The sequence below is a fragment of the Coprinopsis cinerea genome, assembly GCF_000182895.1.
Source record: "Coprinopsis cinerea okayama7#130 chromosome 1 map unlocalized cont3.1, whole genome shotgun sequence".
In the NCBI taxonomy this organism is placed as follows: Eukaryota; Fungi; Basidiomycota; class Agaricomycetes; order Agaricales; family Psathyrellaceae; genus Coprinopsis; species Coprinopsis cinerea.
This window is the reverse complement of record NW_003307544.1, coordinates 1185480-1204349: the sequence shown is the minus strand read 5'-3', so window position 1 is coordinate 1204349 and position 18870 is coordinate 1185480. Positions and strand designations below refer to the sequence as shown.

The window sequence follows — 18870 nt, the reverse complement described above, 5'->3', positions numbered from 1 at the left end:
TGGGGTTGGCTTGGCCGAGTTGGGAGCCTTCCCCTAAGCTCCCCGGCCAACCGATCTCACCTGTACTCCGCGTCGCCTGCCTCGGCCGAGTGTGGAGGAATATCAACTCACCTGGGCGGGACAACTACATAGGCGGCCAGATATCATACCATGGGCCGGATGCGACGTGCGATGATGACTTGGCAGTGAATTATAATGGTAAACAAAAATTGACCAGGCGTTCTATCGGACGGTCAGTAGACTCTAGCCTCCTTCATCGATAATGCTACTCAATACCTCGCCTGCGCTGCAGGGGCTAACAGCCTTGGAGTCCCAGACCTTGCTGGATTACGCTTCTTCAAGGCTACGCCATTGCGCAGAAACCCTGACAGGTCGTTCAGAGTCTATCAAGAAAACCCCTGGATTGTTTGAAAGTTGCTGGAATCAGTTGAAGATCGATATCAGGAGTGCGGTGGGTTGTCATTTCGAAGAATTGTGGTGCTAACCTTTGCTGTTTAGAACACTACACTCATTCTTCAGTCCATCGTGAACATTACCCACCCTGATGTCATCACACCGCCATCCTTCCTTGTGAAAATCACTCGCCTTTTGGTTTCTGGTGGAATCGACAGCCTCCAAGACGTAGCATCAGCCGCTCGCGACAGGCAGCCTCCCCTCCGTGACCATTTCCGTCCTACAATTTGCCTGTGGTGGTGCAACTTCAAGACTTTGAGCCCCATCACCCCTGTCTCGTTATCGGTGCGCGATGTCGTGGACGCGTTCCGGGGAGAGACACCGCAAGCCTGGCTGACCTACACCTATCCGATGATGCTTCTGAAGGGGTGCGACGTTTCGAGTCTCGCTCCTCTCTCGGAGACCTTTTCAGTGGTCGAGGAGCGAATGACGACAGCGGAGACGGAGTTGCGGAGTGCGTTGGAGGCCATCGACTTCTTCAGGGTGAAGTGTAGCAGCCTCAAGCCTCTGTTGGCGGTGAGGCTCGAAGATCCAAGTGCTTGGGTACCGTACGAACGGCCATCGCAAAGCTCACAATGTGAGCTTCTGCCTCCCAGGGACGAGACAATTGTGTACAGCCACGAGGAGGATTCGGAGTGGGTTCCTCCTCCACCATCTCCACCGGGGTGGGGTCGGTCTTCAGACAGCGCTTGGGATGCTGTGGTTCCTCACCTGCGCTGGCCATCTCCCAGCCATACCTGGGAGTGCGAAGAGAAGTCTGGGTCCCCTACCCGGAAGGATGCTGAGGATGGGATGGAGGGAATGGTCGAGGAGTTCAGGGGGCTGGAAACTTAGTACAATCTCTTCGGTTTTGGTCGCTGTAAATTCGTACTCGAATGTCATCGTTTGTCTCGCGTTCTTTTGGGTCATGAGATTGGAATTACGTTCATATATGAATAAGTCTAGATACAGCTCACTCTTCGTATATGAGACCCATCTTCAAAGCTTCTTTGAAGGTAGCGAGGGGTTGGGACGTGGAGTATGAGAGTCAGAGGAAGCGGCAAGAGTAGATTTGAGTTCAGAGTAGTCCTGAAGAAACACGTCCAGTGTTTGCGCGTTCAGGAGAGCGATGTCCCGCATCGACCATCGAAGAAATGCAGAGCGGATACTGCAACTCTCAGCGCTTCCATCACTTTTCGCAAGGCAGCGATCGCAGTTCATGAAGCTGAGGGTACGTTCAGAACCCTGGGTGGGGCCAAGGTGGGGTCAAGGGGGGGAAACAACGTGTTAGATTAGATAAGTTGTCTCATGTGCAGATCTAAGTTCGGCGATTCTACAATCTAAGACTTTAAAGTAACATAGGGGGTGGGCTGGAGAACCATGGGTGGTCGAACATATCAAGCAGGATGGAGGTGGGTTGAAATAGATAGCGGTGAGATACGTGATGAAGCCAGTGACAAAGACCTGGGCCAAGGTACTCGACGTCTTCGAGGAGGCAGTCTTCCTTGGCCGTGTAATGTAGTTTATGCTAATGGGATAGTTTTAATACGCTCGGTAGTGAAGGACACGGGTAACCCGCGGGTAAATTTACCCCTACCCGTACCCGTACCCACGCTTACCCGTACCCGCGACCCGACGGGTATTTCGCACAAAACGAGCCCAAGAACGTCCAAAACGGACCAGAAATGAGCGAGATATACTCAATTTACTTAAATCAAGCATAACCCGCCCATTTTATGGTCGTTTTGGACGTTTTTGGGCTCGTTTTGAAGGGCGCGGGTACGGCAACCCTTACCCGTACCCGTACCCGCGCCTACCCGTACCCGTAACCCGCCGGGTATCGAAAACCCGTGTCCATCACTAACGCTCGGTGGTTCATGAATATGACAGGGAGCTCACTGTGACTTCCATTAACTGGTGTTTGAAGTGGTCCTCATCAGGGGTCGCTCTCCATTGGGAGATGGTGGACACAATGTGAAACCATTGCCTGACGAGATCGACGTCGGCTGCGCAGGGTTGGCGTGGCATAGGTGTTGGGGGCTAAGATGGACGATGGGGACCCTAAGTTCAAGAGGACAGCGTTGAGCGGATGTCGGTCGTGGTCAAGGAGGATGAGGTATGAGAGAAAAGGTACCCGGGTGTTTTTCGTACAGGTGATGGTGATAGTGATGGGCAGAATTTTGGAGGAGTTGGGCGAGGCATCTGCGTTAGGAGAATTGATCATGCCTGGGCGGGTCTTCACGGGCAGGACATGGATGAGACGTGCCTATAGAGATGGGTCGGCCGAGACGCAAAGAAATGGGCATTGTTAAGTGAAGGGAACGGGTGTATAGGTAACAGGTTGAATTGAAATATGTAACATTTTGTAGCCTGCTAGTGAGGGGAGGGGGGAATATTGGGCGGGTGTAGTAGGTTGGGAGCTGGCGGCTCGGCCGAGGTGTAGATGTATAGTATAGATTGAAGTATGTAAAATTTTATGGTAGGGAAAGTGGATCTCGGGCAGGTGAAGTAGGTTGGTGATGGAGGGCTCTCGGCTGAGCTGGACTGGGACACGTATGTTGAGTAATAAAATGGCTGGACTGAACCAAGGTTGTAAGGGAATCCCTATGTAGCAATGTGACTGGATCACGGCTGCGTCAATCATGGCATGGCGCCCGGCCAACAAGCCGTACTCGGCTGCCCCAATAAGGCAAGCCTGAGCAAAAGTAACCGCACGTCTATGAGTGCCTAATACTCGAACCATTCTATTTCTGTCCTATCTATCGAAAGCTTGTGTTTCTTCTGTTCTATTTCTCTCTCTCTTAGTCTACCTGTCTTACAAAGTCTTCCTAGTTTTTCCATCTCTGTTTGTTGACAGCCTTAGCATGCCAAACACCCTCCTCATGTATAAATGCTAGCTAGTTCTCCCTCAAATTCTACAGATTATCGCTGGCAGCTTTTTCTCCAGGATAAGACTCTGTGAAGTCTGGCGCAACTCAGCACGTTGAAGGTTTGTCGACTCGACGTAGATCGACTTTTGGGTTTTCTTTGGCCATTTCGTCTTGGTGTATTTGATTTGGTAACAGACGTCTCAGCGTAGAGTCTACATAGCAGCTGTCCGGTGTGTCAGTCTGCCTTGGGTTTTGGCCACTTCGTCTCGGTGTATTCAATTTGGTAACAGTCGTCCCGGCGTGTTCAAGGGGTTTTAAAACCCCCAGGGTAGAGGCCAGGGGTAGAGCGGGGGTAGGGGTAAGGGTAGGTCTCGGACTACCCTTGGCCAAACCCCTACCCCTGGTCAGGGGTAAGGGTTTTGATAAAAATCCAGCAAAACCCATTTATTTCAACATCTACATATAGTTTCTACTAAATAACCGCGTATGCGCAATAAAACACGTAAAAATATCCATATAAACAACTGTAACTGATGGTTAGTGCCAAAATGATCAAAACCCTTGGTCAAAACCCCCAGGGTTGGGGGGTAAGGGTACTACCCCTACCCCTGACTGGGAGGTAAGGGTTTTGGGGGGTGGGGGTAAGGGTAGGTGTCCGGCTACCCGGGGGTTACCCCTGTCCTTCCCTACTTCGCGCCTTGAGCCTACAAGCTCTTGTTTTACCTTACCTTACCTTCTTACCTACTGTCCACCCACTCCCGTGCACCCCCTTTGAACCATTGTATTGTCAAGGGTTTGTTTGGTTCTAGTGCCTTTCCTACATACTGTTGTACCTTTCAGGTGAAGTCTAGCTTTATTTGACCTTAGACGTAGTCTTTGGTTGGGTGTAGAGGATCACCCTTTTCATTTCTTTTACTTCTTTACCTTCACCTGCCAGTTCGGTTGGTGTGTGTGTGGTTTTAGAGCCTCCCACCCCTGACCGCGCATCACCGACAATCTTGGCCACATTGTGACATCGTCTATCCAACTGACCAGAAGAGATCCCCAAGTGGGGAGTCCCTTATGACACTATGGAACAAACTGAATTTGACCCCAACATCCTAGAAGAATCTCTCCAGACAGCCCTTGAATCCCAAACTGAATGACACAACAAACAGAAAGAAGATAGAAGACTTCAGAAGAAACATCAGAAAGCAATGAACTCACCAAGGTCGAGGGGTCCCACTGAAATCGAATGAACCCTATCGGACCAACTGAAGAACCTAAACATTGACCAGCCAACTTCATCAAAGACTCAATTGAAACAAGAAGAAGAAGACCTTGAAGCTGACTTGATATTGACATGACTGGAAACAACAACAACAACACCAAGAACAAATCGAAGAACAACAATGGGAAAGCCGCAACACCATGGATCTCTTCTCCATCACAGACGACAAGCGCGACACCGATCAGAAGAAGATTGCCTTTGTCTTCACCTTACTTGATGAAGGAGAGGCTCCATCTCGCGAACCAATTACCTCAGACAATGCCGCAAAGATGGGAAACTCAACCTCAGAACCTATGACAACCTGCTCAGCAAACTTGACAAACCTTTCAAGCAACCCGAAGAAGATGATGAAGCCCTTTTTGCCCTCATTAACATGAAGCAACAACCCAATGAACACGCAGAACAGACCACCACCCGCTTCAGAGAACAAGCCTCCCTCGATGGCCTCAACCTCACCAAGAATGCACTTAAGTCACCTAGGAAGTCGGGTCTATTAGTGTAAGCTGGGAAGACTGGCCCTCCTCTACTTCTCCTTCCACCTCCTCTGGGCTTCTTTAGCTCCTCTTAGTATCCAGCTTTGGCCTTCCAATTCTGTTGTTGATGGCATCTAAGAATTAGTCTTGGCAGGGTGTCTGGGGTCCTTCCATGGAAGTTAGCTCTCTCTGTCCGGGTGGTATTGTAGTTGTCTTCAGGTCCCTCGTACCAATGTAAGTTAATAATGTCCACACCCTGTCATCACTAGTACTTCAGTCATTCTTGGATACATGTAAAGTTATCCCCTAGGTAGTTAATTTCAACTTCTTGTGACATGTATATTCTAGGAATCACTTCCTCAATATTCATAGAGATAGTATGCAAAAGTGGACTTTGTTGTCAGTTCTGTAATAATATATTGTTGCAATCAGCTAAATTACAACATGCAATTCTCAGTTCAGACCTTTAGAAGTACTTCTGTTGGAAGTGGGAGTCAAGGAGTATCTCACCTTTCAGCTTTTCTGAGAAGTCTCTGGGAAGTTGGAAGTTGGAAAAAGTAACTTCTTGGAACTTCTGTCAGAAGTCGAAGAGTGATTCAGATGCTTCCGTCAACTTCCTGGAACTTCTGTTGGAAGTCAAACACTAATAAAACTGGCTTCAACTTCCATGAGAAGTGGAAGTTGGAAGGGGATGGAAGTCAAATGATATAATCATCAATGCCAAGTCTGGTCATATGACATCATAATCTGTTCCTGAATTGTATGACATCATAGCCCCTGTACCTGATCTACATGACATCATATTCCTGTTGCTGTCCATCATTGATATCACTGATTGACTCTTATCTTAATTAGTTTGATGTTATCCTTCTCCTCCACCAATATTTCATTCATAACTCACTCATTTCTTCGCTTTTTGGGGTAATTCTTTCTGATTTATCTTATATTACTTTACCCTAAGCTGTCAGGGCTCGTGCACTTAGCAGAACTGTGATATACACTCGCGCCTTCCCTAGACTCGGTTTAGACTTCGACACTTCGACTTCACATCCCGACGTCTTGACTTTCGCTTCCAACCATACTCGAACCCTCGACTTCCCCAACGTCTTCAGCTGCACCGCCACCTAGACTCTGGTCGCGTCAATGTCTACTGATCTAGACTTCACCGGATCAGGCAAGATGTGCGACTCGGCTCCTTCCATGATCTTGGATCCTCCGGAAGCCTTGTGGACTTTAGGCGCGCGCTTGGTATTTCGAAGCCTTCGACTTCTGTATTGTTCTTTGGAAGTATGTTCCCTTTCTTCGTTCTTCGTTGTTGTCCGAAGTTCCCTTGTACGTCATATCTCGACTTTCCTGATTTATCGATGTTATTATCTTTCATTTCTTCGGCTTATCTTTCCTCATCACATGTCCTTTGCTCAAGACTTGTCTTCAACCTTTCTACTTCATGACTTTGCTCTAGACTTTCTTATCATGTTGTGATTGGTTCATAGATAGCTTCTTCGACTCTCTTGTGTTGTTCTTGGATCGATTCACCTTCATGTCGTTTGTATTTCTCATTCTTACACTTAGTCTCGCCTTCATGTTTCTCCATCGTTTCTCCGTTGTAGATTCTCTAGACGTGTCCTCTATAAGAACTGTATGGTTTTGTAGTAGATACCTCATCTGGAATCTCGACTAGGAATCACTTCCCTCTCCTTTTCCCTCATCGAATCCTCTGTCCGAATCCCTAAGTCTAACTTAACTCTCTCAACATCTTCGACTGTTGAGCCTTCAGCTCCAGTCGTCTCTTCACGTCGCGCTCTCACCGCAAGGTGTCCGTCCGGTCCGTCGGCCTAGCCAGCCATAGGCACCTTGACGAAGGGTACACATTCTTATAATTCTTTTGTTCCGCGGGTCTGGCAGCGAATTGGGTGGCGACCCTTAGTCGGAGTTCGGGGTTTAATCCAGCCTTGTACTGATCCAGGGCCCATTCATCGCCGTATCCGGTGGCTTCTGCGTAGCTGTTGAACATCCCTGTGTACCAATCACAAGTGTTCTTTCCCATGTGAAGTTGCTTGAGTTGTTTCTTTGCGGTCTCTTTGTTTGGGAGTAGGCAGAAGTATTTTCGGAATTGATTGATGAAGTCATCCCATGATTGGTAGTACCCTTCCGGATCTGTGAAGCTTGGGTCCGTCTTCTGGGCTTCTTTCGCCTCGAGCCACTTCTTCTTGTATTCGGTCATCTTCCTATATTCGATGGATGCCCAATTTCGGGTTTTGTCTTTCTCTGTTTCGTTCACTAGTGCCACGGTGTATCGTATTCTTGCAGTAGCTTCATACTCATTTTTGCTATCCAGGTACGTTTCTACCACTTGGATGAAGGTTTCGACATCTCCTGCTTTTCCAGAGAATTTGGGTGGTTTGGGAATATCCAACTTCGGTTTGGATTTTCTTCCCTTGTTTTTTGGGCTTTTTCCAGAGTAAGGAAGTCATCGTACTTCTTTAGCATCTCTTCTAAGCCGGTTGCCATTTTTGTGGTGCCATCATTGAGTCCCCTCAACGTGAGGTGCGGTTTTTGTGAGGGTTTCGCTTATCGTGATAATGGCCTTATTGGCTAGTCCCCAGATCTGGTATAGGATTGCTCCTACTCCTATCAGGAAGACTATGATATGGACCTCGGATAATTTGTCCATGAGTCCATTGGCTAGGGTGGGCGTAGATGCTAATCCTGAGAGTTGTTTGATAGTCTGCCAGGCAAACTGAAACATTTGTTCGGCCATGGCTAATCGTTATAGCGGGCCTTGGGAGTTTGAGACTTCGTTCTTCTGTTATGGACTATACATGATACAAGCACGTGTCGTCCAGTACTCAGCGACTTTGTGGTCGATGAATCAACTCATGACTACGTCAAGGGTTCTTCGCCTGTAGCTTTATGAACCTCGGGCTAGACTTTGAGCGATAATAAAAGATGTTTGTATTTGCACTGAGACTGGTAATGGATTTGTAGAACAATTAAGAACGAAGTGAGGAAACTAACTAACTCCAGTTCGCTGATTTAACAGGGTCTTCATGTCTATTCGCCGCTTCCATCCAGCTCTGCGACGCTCGATGGCTCCACTGCAGCCTCTGTCGCTTCCACTGTTCCTGTCACCCTTGAACTTCTCCATCGTTGTCTCATTCACCACAACCACACTGACATCAAGCGTCTAGACAACAAGATGGCGACTGGCATTCCCCCTGTCTCCACTGCGAAGCCTGACCCGATCTGGCCCTGCATCGATGGCAAGCTCCAGTCTGGCTCCTTTCCCTCCACAGGCAACCGCGCTTCCGCTCCACTCGACCTCGTCCATTCTGACTTGCACGGCCCCAAGGAGGTCCCTACTCGCGAGGGATACCGCTACTGGATCACCTTCATTGATGACTGCACTCGTTTCCGCGTCGCTGTGCCTCTCAAACGCAAAAGCAAAAGGCATGGGCAGAGAACCAGCTGGGTAAGATCAAGTGCCTGCATGACGACAAGGGTGGGGAATACATGTTCAACTTGTTTCGCAAGTTCACGGACGACTGCGGCATCGAGCGCCGCCATACGACGCACAACACCCACCAGAACGGAGATGCAGAGCGAGCGAACAGGATGATGAACGAGGACATCAAGGCCATGCTTTCCGAGTCAAAGCTGCCTCCGTTTTGGGGTGAGGCCCTGGCAACTCAGGTCAAGGTCTGGAACTGCCTGCCCACGGCTTCGCTCCCCGGAAGGCTACTCCCAGCGTCCTGGTGTTAAAACAGAGAACTGGAGTCCAGCAGTGCACTAATATATTCAAAGGGAGCACCACATACCTGGAGTCCAGCAGTGAGAGGAAAGCACTGAGGGACTCCAGAATGATGCTGCGACTATATAACACAATTGCGGAGTATGAAATGTCGGGAGACGGAGGTCCGCATAGGCGAGAACACAAACAAGGTCGAAGCCAAGGAATCCGGGGCTTGGCTTCGGAGTTATTAGCAAAACGAAGTAAAACGTAAATATCTCGGTAACCAGTGGACGGATTACCCTCCCTCGGGTACCGTTAAGGTGAGAGGGCGGTTTGAATGATACTAAACATGAAGGGAATCGACCAAGGGAAAGTGCCAAAGTCGTAACTTCTAACACCTGGCATCGACTTCACCGAGGTATTCGGCCCCACTTACCGTCCTGCCGCCCTGCGACTCGTTCTCGCTCTCGCTGCGGCTGAGGACATGCATCTGCGCTCTGTGGACATCTCCTCCTCCCAGCGTCCTGGCATCGACTTCACCGAGGTATTCGCCCCCACTTACCGTCCTGCCGCCCTGCGACTCGTTCTTGCTCTTGCTGCAGCTGAGGACATGCATCTGCGCTCTGTGGACATCTCCTCTGCATTCACCTATGGTGATCTGGACGAAGACATCTACATGGCGCAGCCAGAGAGCTTCAACTACGGTGCTGGCATCCTCAAGCTCAACAAGTCGCTCTATGGCCTCAAGCTGCCAGGCAATGGAACAAGAAGCTCCACACTGTCCTGGGCTCTTCCTGCTTGGTATTGAGATCTCTAGGGATCGCACCACTCGCTCGAGCCTCTCCCAGCGCCAGTACATCGTCGACATGCTCAAGCGCTTCAACATGGACGCCTGCAACAAGGTGGACACTCTACCCGGAGTCCTACCCGGAGTCCTACACTCTCATCGAGTAAGAGCATGGCAGGAGCGGCTGGTGGTCGGTCTTGAAGAATCAATCCAAAGGGGACGCTGCGCGCCGGTGGTCATGGGCCATCATTTCGTGGTGGTCTACACCCGAAACAAATCTGCGGACAACATAGGTTGACTCTGTGGTGTTTTACACCTAGAGGTATTGCGCCCGCTACCTTCAATCCCCGTGTCTACGTGGAATGTCTGGCCTAATTCTCGGAGTACACCATCCGGCACAACATCCGAGGGTTGCGGTTATCTTCAACCAAGAGTTCCAATGGGAGTGACCACTTTCGCGTGTGTTGGGGGCGATGTTGATGCTGCGCCAATCGAGGTAGACCCTGCTCGTAGCGCGAAGGTTCTAATAAGAAAATTGCTTAGATGTATTATTTATTGACAAACCTGTACTCGATAACTACTGAAGAAAATACTTCCGGCTGAGCCCCATAGTCCCAGTAGTAGATGGTCTGCCTAATGGGATTTCTCATCTCCTCATCTGTGACAAGATTAGTAGGAACTGCAGAACCGCAGTTTGGGAACATACCAGAAAGCAAAAGGAACACAGGATTGAATCGATACTTATTTCGAGTACGTACTTCCATATCGGATGCCTTTGCTGGACGGGTTGGCCACCCGATATGTAGTCTCCATACTGAAGTGGAACGGGCTGCTGATAACGAAGTAGACAGAGTGAATCTCCGCCTAAGAGGTGGTCAGATGCAAGTGAAACCACACTGGCGCACACACCTTGCGGCTTTCTGAAACTGCGAAGGCGGGCACAAAATTGTAGGGGAATTTGGAGTTTGTCCGGAACCCTTCGACCACGTCCGTATAGCCCTCCTTGTTCCTGGCAACGATTCCCCTCTCAACCAGGAACCCCTGGTTCTTGAGGAAGTCGTCTCTGAAGGCAATGAAGGGATCGCCTTATTCGCGCTTTGTGTAATGTTGCATATGTTAAACCAGCGAACTGAAATATAGCAGTGAGAGAAAGCACTAGTGTATTCAAAGGGAGCACATACCTGAAGTCCAGCAGTGAGAGAAAGCGCTGGTGGACTCCAGAGTGCTGCCAATATATAAGACATTGCCAAGGTTGAAGCTAAGCGATATCAGGCTTGGCTTCGTTATTAGCAAAATGAAGTAAAACGTAAATATCCCGGTACCCGCTGGACGGATTTCCGTCCCTTGAGTACCGTTCAGAGCGTAAAAAGGCGGTTCGAATGATGAACACAAAAGGAATCGACCCAGTAGAAGTGCCAAAGGCACGACTTCGAACACTCCATGACTGAAGAGGCAGTTCAGGAATCCACCAGAAGTAGGGTGCAGCAGTCCTTGACCTTGGGCACAGGCAGGGCTTTGGTGAGGATGGTCCGCAGCCTGTTCTGTGCCAGGAATGCGAACTGGGACAATGCCATGCTCCGGGTTCTTGCTGACGGTAGCACTGACGTTGACCATGAGACGCGTCGGAGTAGGCAGTGAAGATGCCAGGGAGAAGAGGGCCTGAGTACCGCAGCTTGTAGTCCTTGGTGCCCTGAAGGAAGCGGAACAGATGCTTCACAGCAGCCCAATGCTTGAGGCCTGGGTTCGAGTTGAACCGGGCAAGGTAGCTGACGGCGTGGGCGATGTCTGGGCGAGTCATGGTGGCGAGGTACTGCAGGGAACCGACGGCAGCGAGACAAGGAATGTGGCGCATCTCTTCGACTTCAGCAGGGGTCTGGGGACCCATGGCCTTCGTCAGAGGCTGTCCAACGGGCAGAGGAGTGTCGACCTTGTTGCAGGCGTCCATATTGAAGCGCTTGAGCATGTCGACGATGTACTGGCGCTGTGAGAGACTGATCGAGCGAGTGGCGCGGTCCCTAGAGATCTCAATACCAAGCAGGAAGCGAGTCTCACCAAGATCTCGCAGTTTGAAGTGCTTGCTGAGCTCTGCAACGACCTTGTCAACGGATGCAGTGGACTTGGAGGCAAAGGTGATGTCGTCAATATACACCGGAACGATGATCTTGACATCGTCTCGGGCGTAGAGGTAGAGGGAGCGGTCGGATTCGAGGCGCTTGAAGCCCATGGAGCCCAGGACGGTGTGGAGCTTCTTGTGTTCCATTGCCTCGCAGCTTGCTTGAGGCCATACAGCGACTTGTTGAGCTTGAGTACCTTGCCAGGACCGAAGTTGAAGCACTCTGGCTGAGCCATGTAGATGTCCTCATCCAGATCGCCGTAGGTGAACGCAGAGGAGATGTCCACAGAGCGCAGAAAGAACGAGTCGCAGGGCGGCAGGACGGTAAGTGGGGGCGAATACCTCGGTGAAGTCGATGCCAGGACGCTGGGAGTAGCCTTTGGCGACGAGACGAGCCTTGTAGCGCTCAATGGTGCCATCGGGGTTGAACTTGATCTTGAATACCCATCCACAGCGCAAGACCTTGACTCCTGGAGGCAAATCTGGCTGCCTTCCGCCACTTGTCTGCGTTGGGACCGCTCATAGCGTGCACCCAATTGCGCGGATCGCCTGAGACAAGACCTGCAAACTCGATTGTGACCCATCCAACATCGTCGAAGATAGCTTGTTCTGAGATGACGAACTTCTTGGTGGTGGGGTTGTAGAAGCGCCAGCCCTTGTAGCCAGGCGGATAACCCACAAAGATGCACTTTTGCGCGTGCGGCTGAAGCGAGCGCTGATCCTTCTGCACAAACACATAGGCCGTGCACCCAAACACCCTGATCAAGATCTGGCTTGCGTTTGTACCACCCCTCGTAAGGTGTCATGCCAGGAAGTGAAGCAGTGGGCAGGCAGTTCCAGATCTTGATCTGAGTCGCCAGGGCGTCACCCCAGAACGAAGGAGGCAGCTTTGACTTGGAAAGCATGGCCTTGATGTCTTCGTTCATCGTCCTGTTCGCTCGCTCTGCATCTCCGTTCTGCTGGGGTCTGTTGCGCGTCGTACCGGGTCAGGCACTTGATCTTCGCGCCCAGCTGGTTCTCTGCCCATGCCTTGTACCTCCGGAATGCGTCGAATGCGTCGCTCTTGCGCTTGAGAGGCACAGCGACACGGAAACGAGTGCAGTCGTCGATGAAGGTGATCCAGTAGCGGTATCCCTCGCGAGTAGGGACCTCCTTGGGGCCGTGCAAGTCGGAATGGACGAGATCGAGCGGGGCGGAAGCGCGGTTGCCTGTGGAGGGAAAGGAGCCAGACTGGAGCTTGCCATCGATGCAGGCGCAGACCGGGTCAGGCTTCGCTGTAGAGACTGTAGGGATGCCAGTCGCCTTGTTGTCCAGCAAACGCTTGATATCAGCGTGGTTGTGGTGAATGAGACGATGATGGAGGAGTTCAAGGGTGACAGGAACAGTGGAAGCGACAGGGGCTGCTTCCACAGAGGCTGCAGTGGTGCCATCGAGCGTTGCAGAGTTGGGATGGATGGAGGCGGTGAATAGACATGAACCAGCACGAATGAAGCGAAGTTGCGAAGAGGAAATGAGTATATTGAAACCCTTGACCCGGGTAAGGTACAAACAAGACAGCAGATTGGAGGGGTGTCGAAGCGGAATGGGCTAGAGCGGCGGTGGAGGGCGCTGGGCTTCTTCAGCAATGAAGGCCTGACGGATGGTTTCTCTGTCGAGCTTCTCAGGGCACCGCCCGTGGTACCGCAACTCCCGCCCCCACGGGTCCTACCAAGCTCCTTTGTCCTGGGAGGCAGGTCAACGGGAACCATGTCCCTTGGGTAGGTGCAAACAGGCTGCCACGCCAGGCCAACAAGGCGTGTAGTAGGGTTTCCCCTTGCTGCTCAAGCTGCTGTCAATGGTTCTTGAGCAGTGAAGGAGACTTCTTTGCCGTGCCTCTTCCCATTGTCGTACCACATCTAGTCTGGCTGGCCTATTTGGCTCGACCAACTCCGGTGAGCTCTTTGTCATTCCTTGGTCTTGCTACTGTTCTGATGGCAAAGGTAGATGGTCCTCCGTGTTAAAAGGGAAAAGTGTGTTAAAAGGGAAAAGTGACCACATCCGGAATTGAACCAGAGACCTCCTCTACACATGAGGGACGCTCTAACCACTGAGCTATATGGTCTTGTTCAAAGCAGGAGTAGGAGGAAGTATAACCTCCTAGCATGGGTTTGAAGGGGCTATGCCACATTGGGGCTGTGCCACAAGGGGGGCTATGCCACAGGTTGGGCTATGCCACATGTTCAGGGACCCTGACCATGATTAGATAGTGCAGTCAACAGAGTGACATATTCACAATCTAACACTCTGAACCTCGTTCCTGACCTTGCCCGTTTGACTGCGCCTGTACCAGCACCAGTGCTTGGAGTTGTTGTGCCGCCAGCGCCTCGTCAATACGCCCGCCCAATGGATGCTTCCTGGGGTCAACACCCCATCTTGCAGGCTCATGCTGCTCGTAATAGCCAGGCCAAGGAACTTCAAAACGTCAATGCCCTCAAGAACGAACTCAAAAATAGAGTTTGTCGTGTGATCTGGACTCTGGTTTGTGGTCTAAACCCATGCATTATTTGGAGTTCACTGATTCTCTTTCAGACTGGGCAGCCCCCCAAGCGTATCTATGTCTTCCCGGCCATTGCTGGAATTGTGGTACTTTCAACCCATGCAGAGGTCAAGAAGGTTCTGGGCGAGAGCTCAATGGTTGATGTCTGGGTGGCCAATCTTGGGTCTCAGCCAGGGTGGGTTACACAGGATATTGCTGATCCAATTCCAATAGAGCCCTCCCTCCCGGACATTACACCGTCAGTCCTCCGCTCCATGGAACTATCGGACCAGCAGGGCAAGGACTTGGTGGTAGAAGCACGACTTTTCCAGAGCCACCTAGCCTCTCCAGCGCTCCGTCGCCTCGTCATCACTGCACCCCCTACGACACTGGAACCCACCGCCTCTGCTGTTCCTCCAGCTGCCACACCTGTTGTAGAACTCGACCAGGTTTCCCAAGAAACAAATAGCGACACCATCTCTCTGTCCCTGCGATGTCGACCCTGCTTGAAAAAATTCTTGTTTGTGTTATCAGCACCTGACAAAAAATCCTCAAAGCAGAACTCCGCAAGCTTCTTCCCAACTACAAGTATTCATACAGCACCGTCCAGAGTCCCTTTCCACTGCCTAAAGCTGCCATCATTGCTCATATATGCTCTATAAGATGATGAGTGGAGGGCGGGGGTCACAACAGAGGAGTCGACTCCTCCTCCTCCTCCTCCTCCACCATCACCACCCCCGCTACCACTGGAATCTGCTTCCGATCAAGATGAGGCCATTGGGGAAGATCTCTTCATTATTACAGTCCCGCCTGGATTCACTGATAACGACAGTCTCACGTATACTATGCATATAGTGCATGTCAGCCGGGTTCAACGGGTCTCGATGGAAGCCCTATGGAGGAGATGGGAACATTTAGACCTGTTCTTCCAGCAACTGGTGGTATCAACCTATACGTGGCAGGTGTTAAAACAGCGAACTGAAGTCCAACAGTGAGGGGAAAGCACTAATATATTCAAAGGGAGCACATACCTGAAGTCCAACAGTGAGGGGAAAGCACTGGGGGACTCCAGAGTGGTGCTGCGACTATATAAGACATTTTGGGTCGGTAAAACGTCGGGGGACGGGCCTCCGTACATCCGTAAACACATGTAAGGTAGGCTTGGCTTCGGGGTTATTAGCAAAACGAAGTAAAAGGGTAATATCTCGGTAACCGTTGGACGGAATTCCGTCCCTCGGGTACCGTTCGAAAGAGCGTGAAAAGACGGTTCGAATGATACCAAACACGGAAGGATTATCGACCAAGTGGAAGTGCCAAAGTCACGAATTCTAACAATCCCCCATGACTGAGGCAGTTCAGGAATCCACCAGACCAAGTAGGGCGCAGCAGTCCTTGACCTTGGGCACAGGCAGGGCTTTGGTCAGGATGTCCGCAGCCTGTTCTGTGCCAGGAATGCGAACTGGGGCAATGACACCAGACTCCACAGTGTCACGGAGCCAGAAGAACTTCAAGTCGAGATGCTTCATGCGTCCATGGTGCTCTGGGTTCTTGCTGACTGTCACAGCGCTGGCGTTGTCGATCAGGAGGCGAGTGGGAGTGGTGATGGGGTAGCCAAGCTCCCCCAGAAGGTGGCGAAGCCAGTAGAATCTCCTTACCAGCTTCAACAGCCTGAATGTACTCCGCTTCACATGTGGAGAGCGAAACAACAGGCTGGAGCTTAGCAGCCCAGCTGATAGCACCACCACCAACCACAGTCACATACCCACCACTGGAGCGTCCGGTATCCTTGCAGTCGCCATGAGATGCGTCGGAGTAGGCCGTGAAGATGCCAGGGAGAAGAGGGCCTGAGTACCGCAGCTTGTAGTCCTTGGTGCCCTGAAGGAAGCGGAACAGATGCTTCACAGCAGCCCAATGGAGGCCTGGGTTCGAGTTGAACCGGGCAAGGTAGCTGACGGCGTGGGCGATGTCTGGGCGAGTCATGGTGGCGAGGTACTGCAGGGAACCGACGGCAGCGAGGTAGGGAACATTGCGCATCTCTTCGACTTCAAGCAGGGGTCTGGGGACCCATGGCCTTCGTCAGAGGCTGTCCAACGGGTAGAGGAGTGTCCACCTTGTTGCAGGCGTCCATATTGAAGCGCTTGAGCATGTCGACGATGTACTGGCGCTGTGAGAGACTGATCGAGCGAGTGGCGCGGTCCCTAGAGATCTCAATACCAAGCAGGAAGCGAGTCTCACCAAGATCTCGCAGCTTGAAGTGCTTGCTGAGCTCTGCAACGACCTTGTCAACGGATGCAGTGGACTTGGAGGCAAAGGTGATGTTGTCAATGTACACCGGAACGATGATCTTGACATCATCTCGGGCGTAGAGGTAGAGGGATCGGTCGGATTCGAGGCGCTTGAAGCCCATGGAGCCCAGGACGGTGTGGAGCTTCTTGTTCCATTGCCTCGCAGCTTGCTTGAGGCCATAGAGCGACTTGTTGAGCTTGAGAACCTTGCCGGCACCGAAGTTGAAGCCCTCTGGCTGAGCCACTGTAGATGTCCTCATCCAGATCGCCGTAGGTGAACGCAGAGGAGATGTCCACAGAGCGCAGATGCATGTCCTCAGCTGCAGCAAGGGCAAGGACGAGCCGGAGCGCAGCAGGACGGTAAGTGGGGGCGAAAACCTCGGTGAAGTCGATGCCGGGACGCTGGGAGTAGCCCTTGGCGACGAGACGAGCCTTGTAGCGCTCGATGGTCCCGTCCGGATTGAACTTGATCTTGAAGACCCATCCACAGGGCAAGACCTTGACTCCTGGAGGCAGATCAGCCGAAGTCCAAGTACCGTTGGCTAGCAGGGTCTGTATCTCCTCGATGGCAGCCTTCCGCCACTTGTCCGCGTCAGGACCGCTCATAGCATGCACCCAATTGCGCGGGATCGCCTGAGACAAGACCTGCAAACTCGATTGTGACCCATCCAGCAGCCTCGTCTTCATCATCCTCTTCGTCGTCCCGAATACCCTGAGAATGCTGAGATCTGGTTTGCGCTGCAGTCGTCGATGAAGGTGATCCAGTAGCGGTATCCCTCGCGAGTAGGGACCTCCTTGGGGCCGTGCAAGTCGGAATGGACGAGATCGAGCGGGGCGGAAGCGCGGTTGCCTGTGGAGGGAAAGGAGCCAGACTGCAACTTGCCATCGATGCAGGGCTCGCAGACCGGGTCAGGCTTCGCTGTAGAGACTGTAGGGATGCCAGTCGCCATCTTGTTGTCCAGCAAACGCTTGATATCAGCGTGGTTGTGGTGAATGAGGCGACGATGGAGGAGTTCAAGGGTGACAGGGACAGTGGAGGCGGCTGAGGCTGCTTCCACAGAGGCTGCAGTGGTGCCATCGAGCGTTGCAGAGTTGTTGGGATGGATGGAGGCGGTGAATAGGCATGAACCAGCACGAATGAAGCGAAGTTGCGAAGAAGAAATGAGTATATTGAAACCCTTGACCCGGGTAAGGTACAAACAAGACAGCAGATTGCTCCGAAGCTCTGGTACATGCAAAACTAAGAGGTCACATGCAGAGTCTGGGCACCTAGAGGGCAGTTACGAGGTTTCTCCGCGCGATCCGCACCGGCCCACAGTTGCGGGCCGTGTCGGTCTGCTGGTACTTGCGGGCTGCGGACTTGCGGATGCGGACATCCATAGAGCGGACACATGCGGGGAGTCCGCATGTGCAGGAGTGGAATGGATGTGGACGGAGGTGTGGGAGATGCGGGATGCGGAGAGATGATGCTGAGTGCGGGGATGTGCGGGGTCATGCGGGATCATGTGAGACTGTGCGGGGAGTGTGGGTCAAGGCTGGTGGGTTGTGGGTAGATGTGGGTGGATGTTCGAGACCCTAACAATGGCGAGAAGAGGTGAAAATAACAACTGATCTTGATCTTAAAGTACTTCAGAGGGCTGGAAGATAATCATTGATTGTATGTATATATGCAAAGTCTGACATTTTCTAAAAGGCTCAAGATATAGTATTTCTGGCAGAGCTTGGCGGCCCTGGCCTTATTTAAGCTGAGTCACTGCCATGCATATGCATTGGCCCGTATACTAGTCTACTGATCTAGACTTCATCGGATCAGGCAAGATGTGCGACTCGGCTCCTTCCATGATCTCGGATCCTCCGGAAGCCTTTGTGGACTTTAGGCGCGCGCTTGGTATTTCGAAGCCTTCAACTTCTGTATTGTTCTTTGGAAGTATGTTCCCTTTCTAGACGTCTTCGTTTTTTGTTGTTGTCCGAAGTTCCCTCGTACGTCATATCTCGACTTTCCTGATTTATCGATGTTATTATCTTTCATTTCATCGGCTTATCTTTCCTTATCACATGTCCTTTGCTCAAGACTTGTCTTCGACCTTTCTACTTCATGACTTTGCTCTAGACTTTCTTATCATGTTGTGATTGGTTCGTAGATAGTGTTACGGTCAAGGGACGCAAACTCGAGTGAGCATGCACGTCAACCATAGAGTCGTGGTTTCGAGGCAAGTTCGAGAAGATAGGCATCTAGGAATGCCTCACAAGAGGTATTGTCTTAAGACGACTAGAGCAAGTTCGAGGGAAGAGTAGAAGAGGGTATGATTCACGAGAACTAGCTAAAGAACAAGAGAGGTATCTACAGAGCTTATATACCTATCTAGCTACGTGAATATGAGTCAAGAGAAGT

General features: G+C 51.4%; 2 protein-coding genes and 1 non-coding gene across 3 annotated transcripts; 2 read left to right on the top strand and 1 right to left on the bottom strand.

The window, feature by feature from the left end:
* Positions 1 to 262: 262 nt before the first annotated feature.
* On the top strand, positions 263 to 1287 carry CC1G_11998 (hypothetical protein; the record flags this gene model as incomplete). Its single annotated transcript, XM_001828498.1, has 2 exons — positions 263 to 451; positions 499 to 1287. 2 exons carry the CDS (start codon positions 263 to 265, stop codon positions 1285 to 1287), a joined length of 978 nt encoding a protein of 325 aa, XP_001828550.1.
* Positions 1288 to 1561: 274 nt separating this feature from the next.
* CC1G_13617 (hypothetical protein) lies at positions 1562 to 2006 on the top strand (the record flags this gene model as incomplete). The annotated part of the gene is made up of 3 exons (XM_002912038.1): positions 1562 to 1663; positions 1795 to 1844; positions 1991 to 2006. The coding sequence occupies 3 exons, from the start codon at positions 1562 to 1564 to the stop codon at positions 2004 to 2006; spliced, it is 168 nt and encodes a 55-aa protein (XP_002912084.1).
* An 11700-nt stretch (positions 2007 to 13706) lies between these two features.
* CC1G_20008 lies at positions 13707 to 13779 on the bottom strand. The gene has a single exon. It is a non-coding gene; the product is annotated as a tRNA-Thr (tRNA).
* Between the last annotated feature and the right edge of the window lie 5091 nt (positions 13780 to 18870).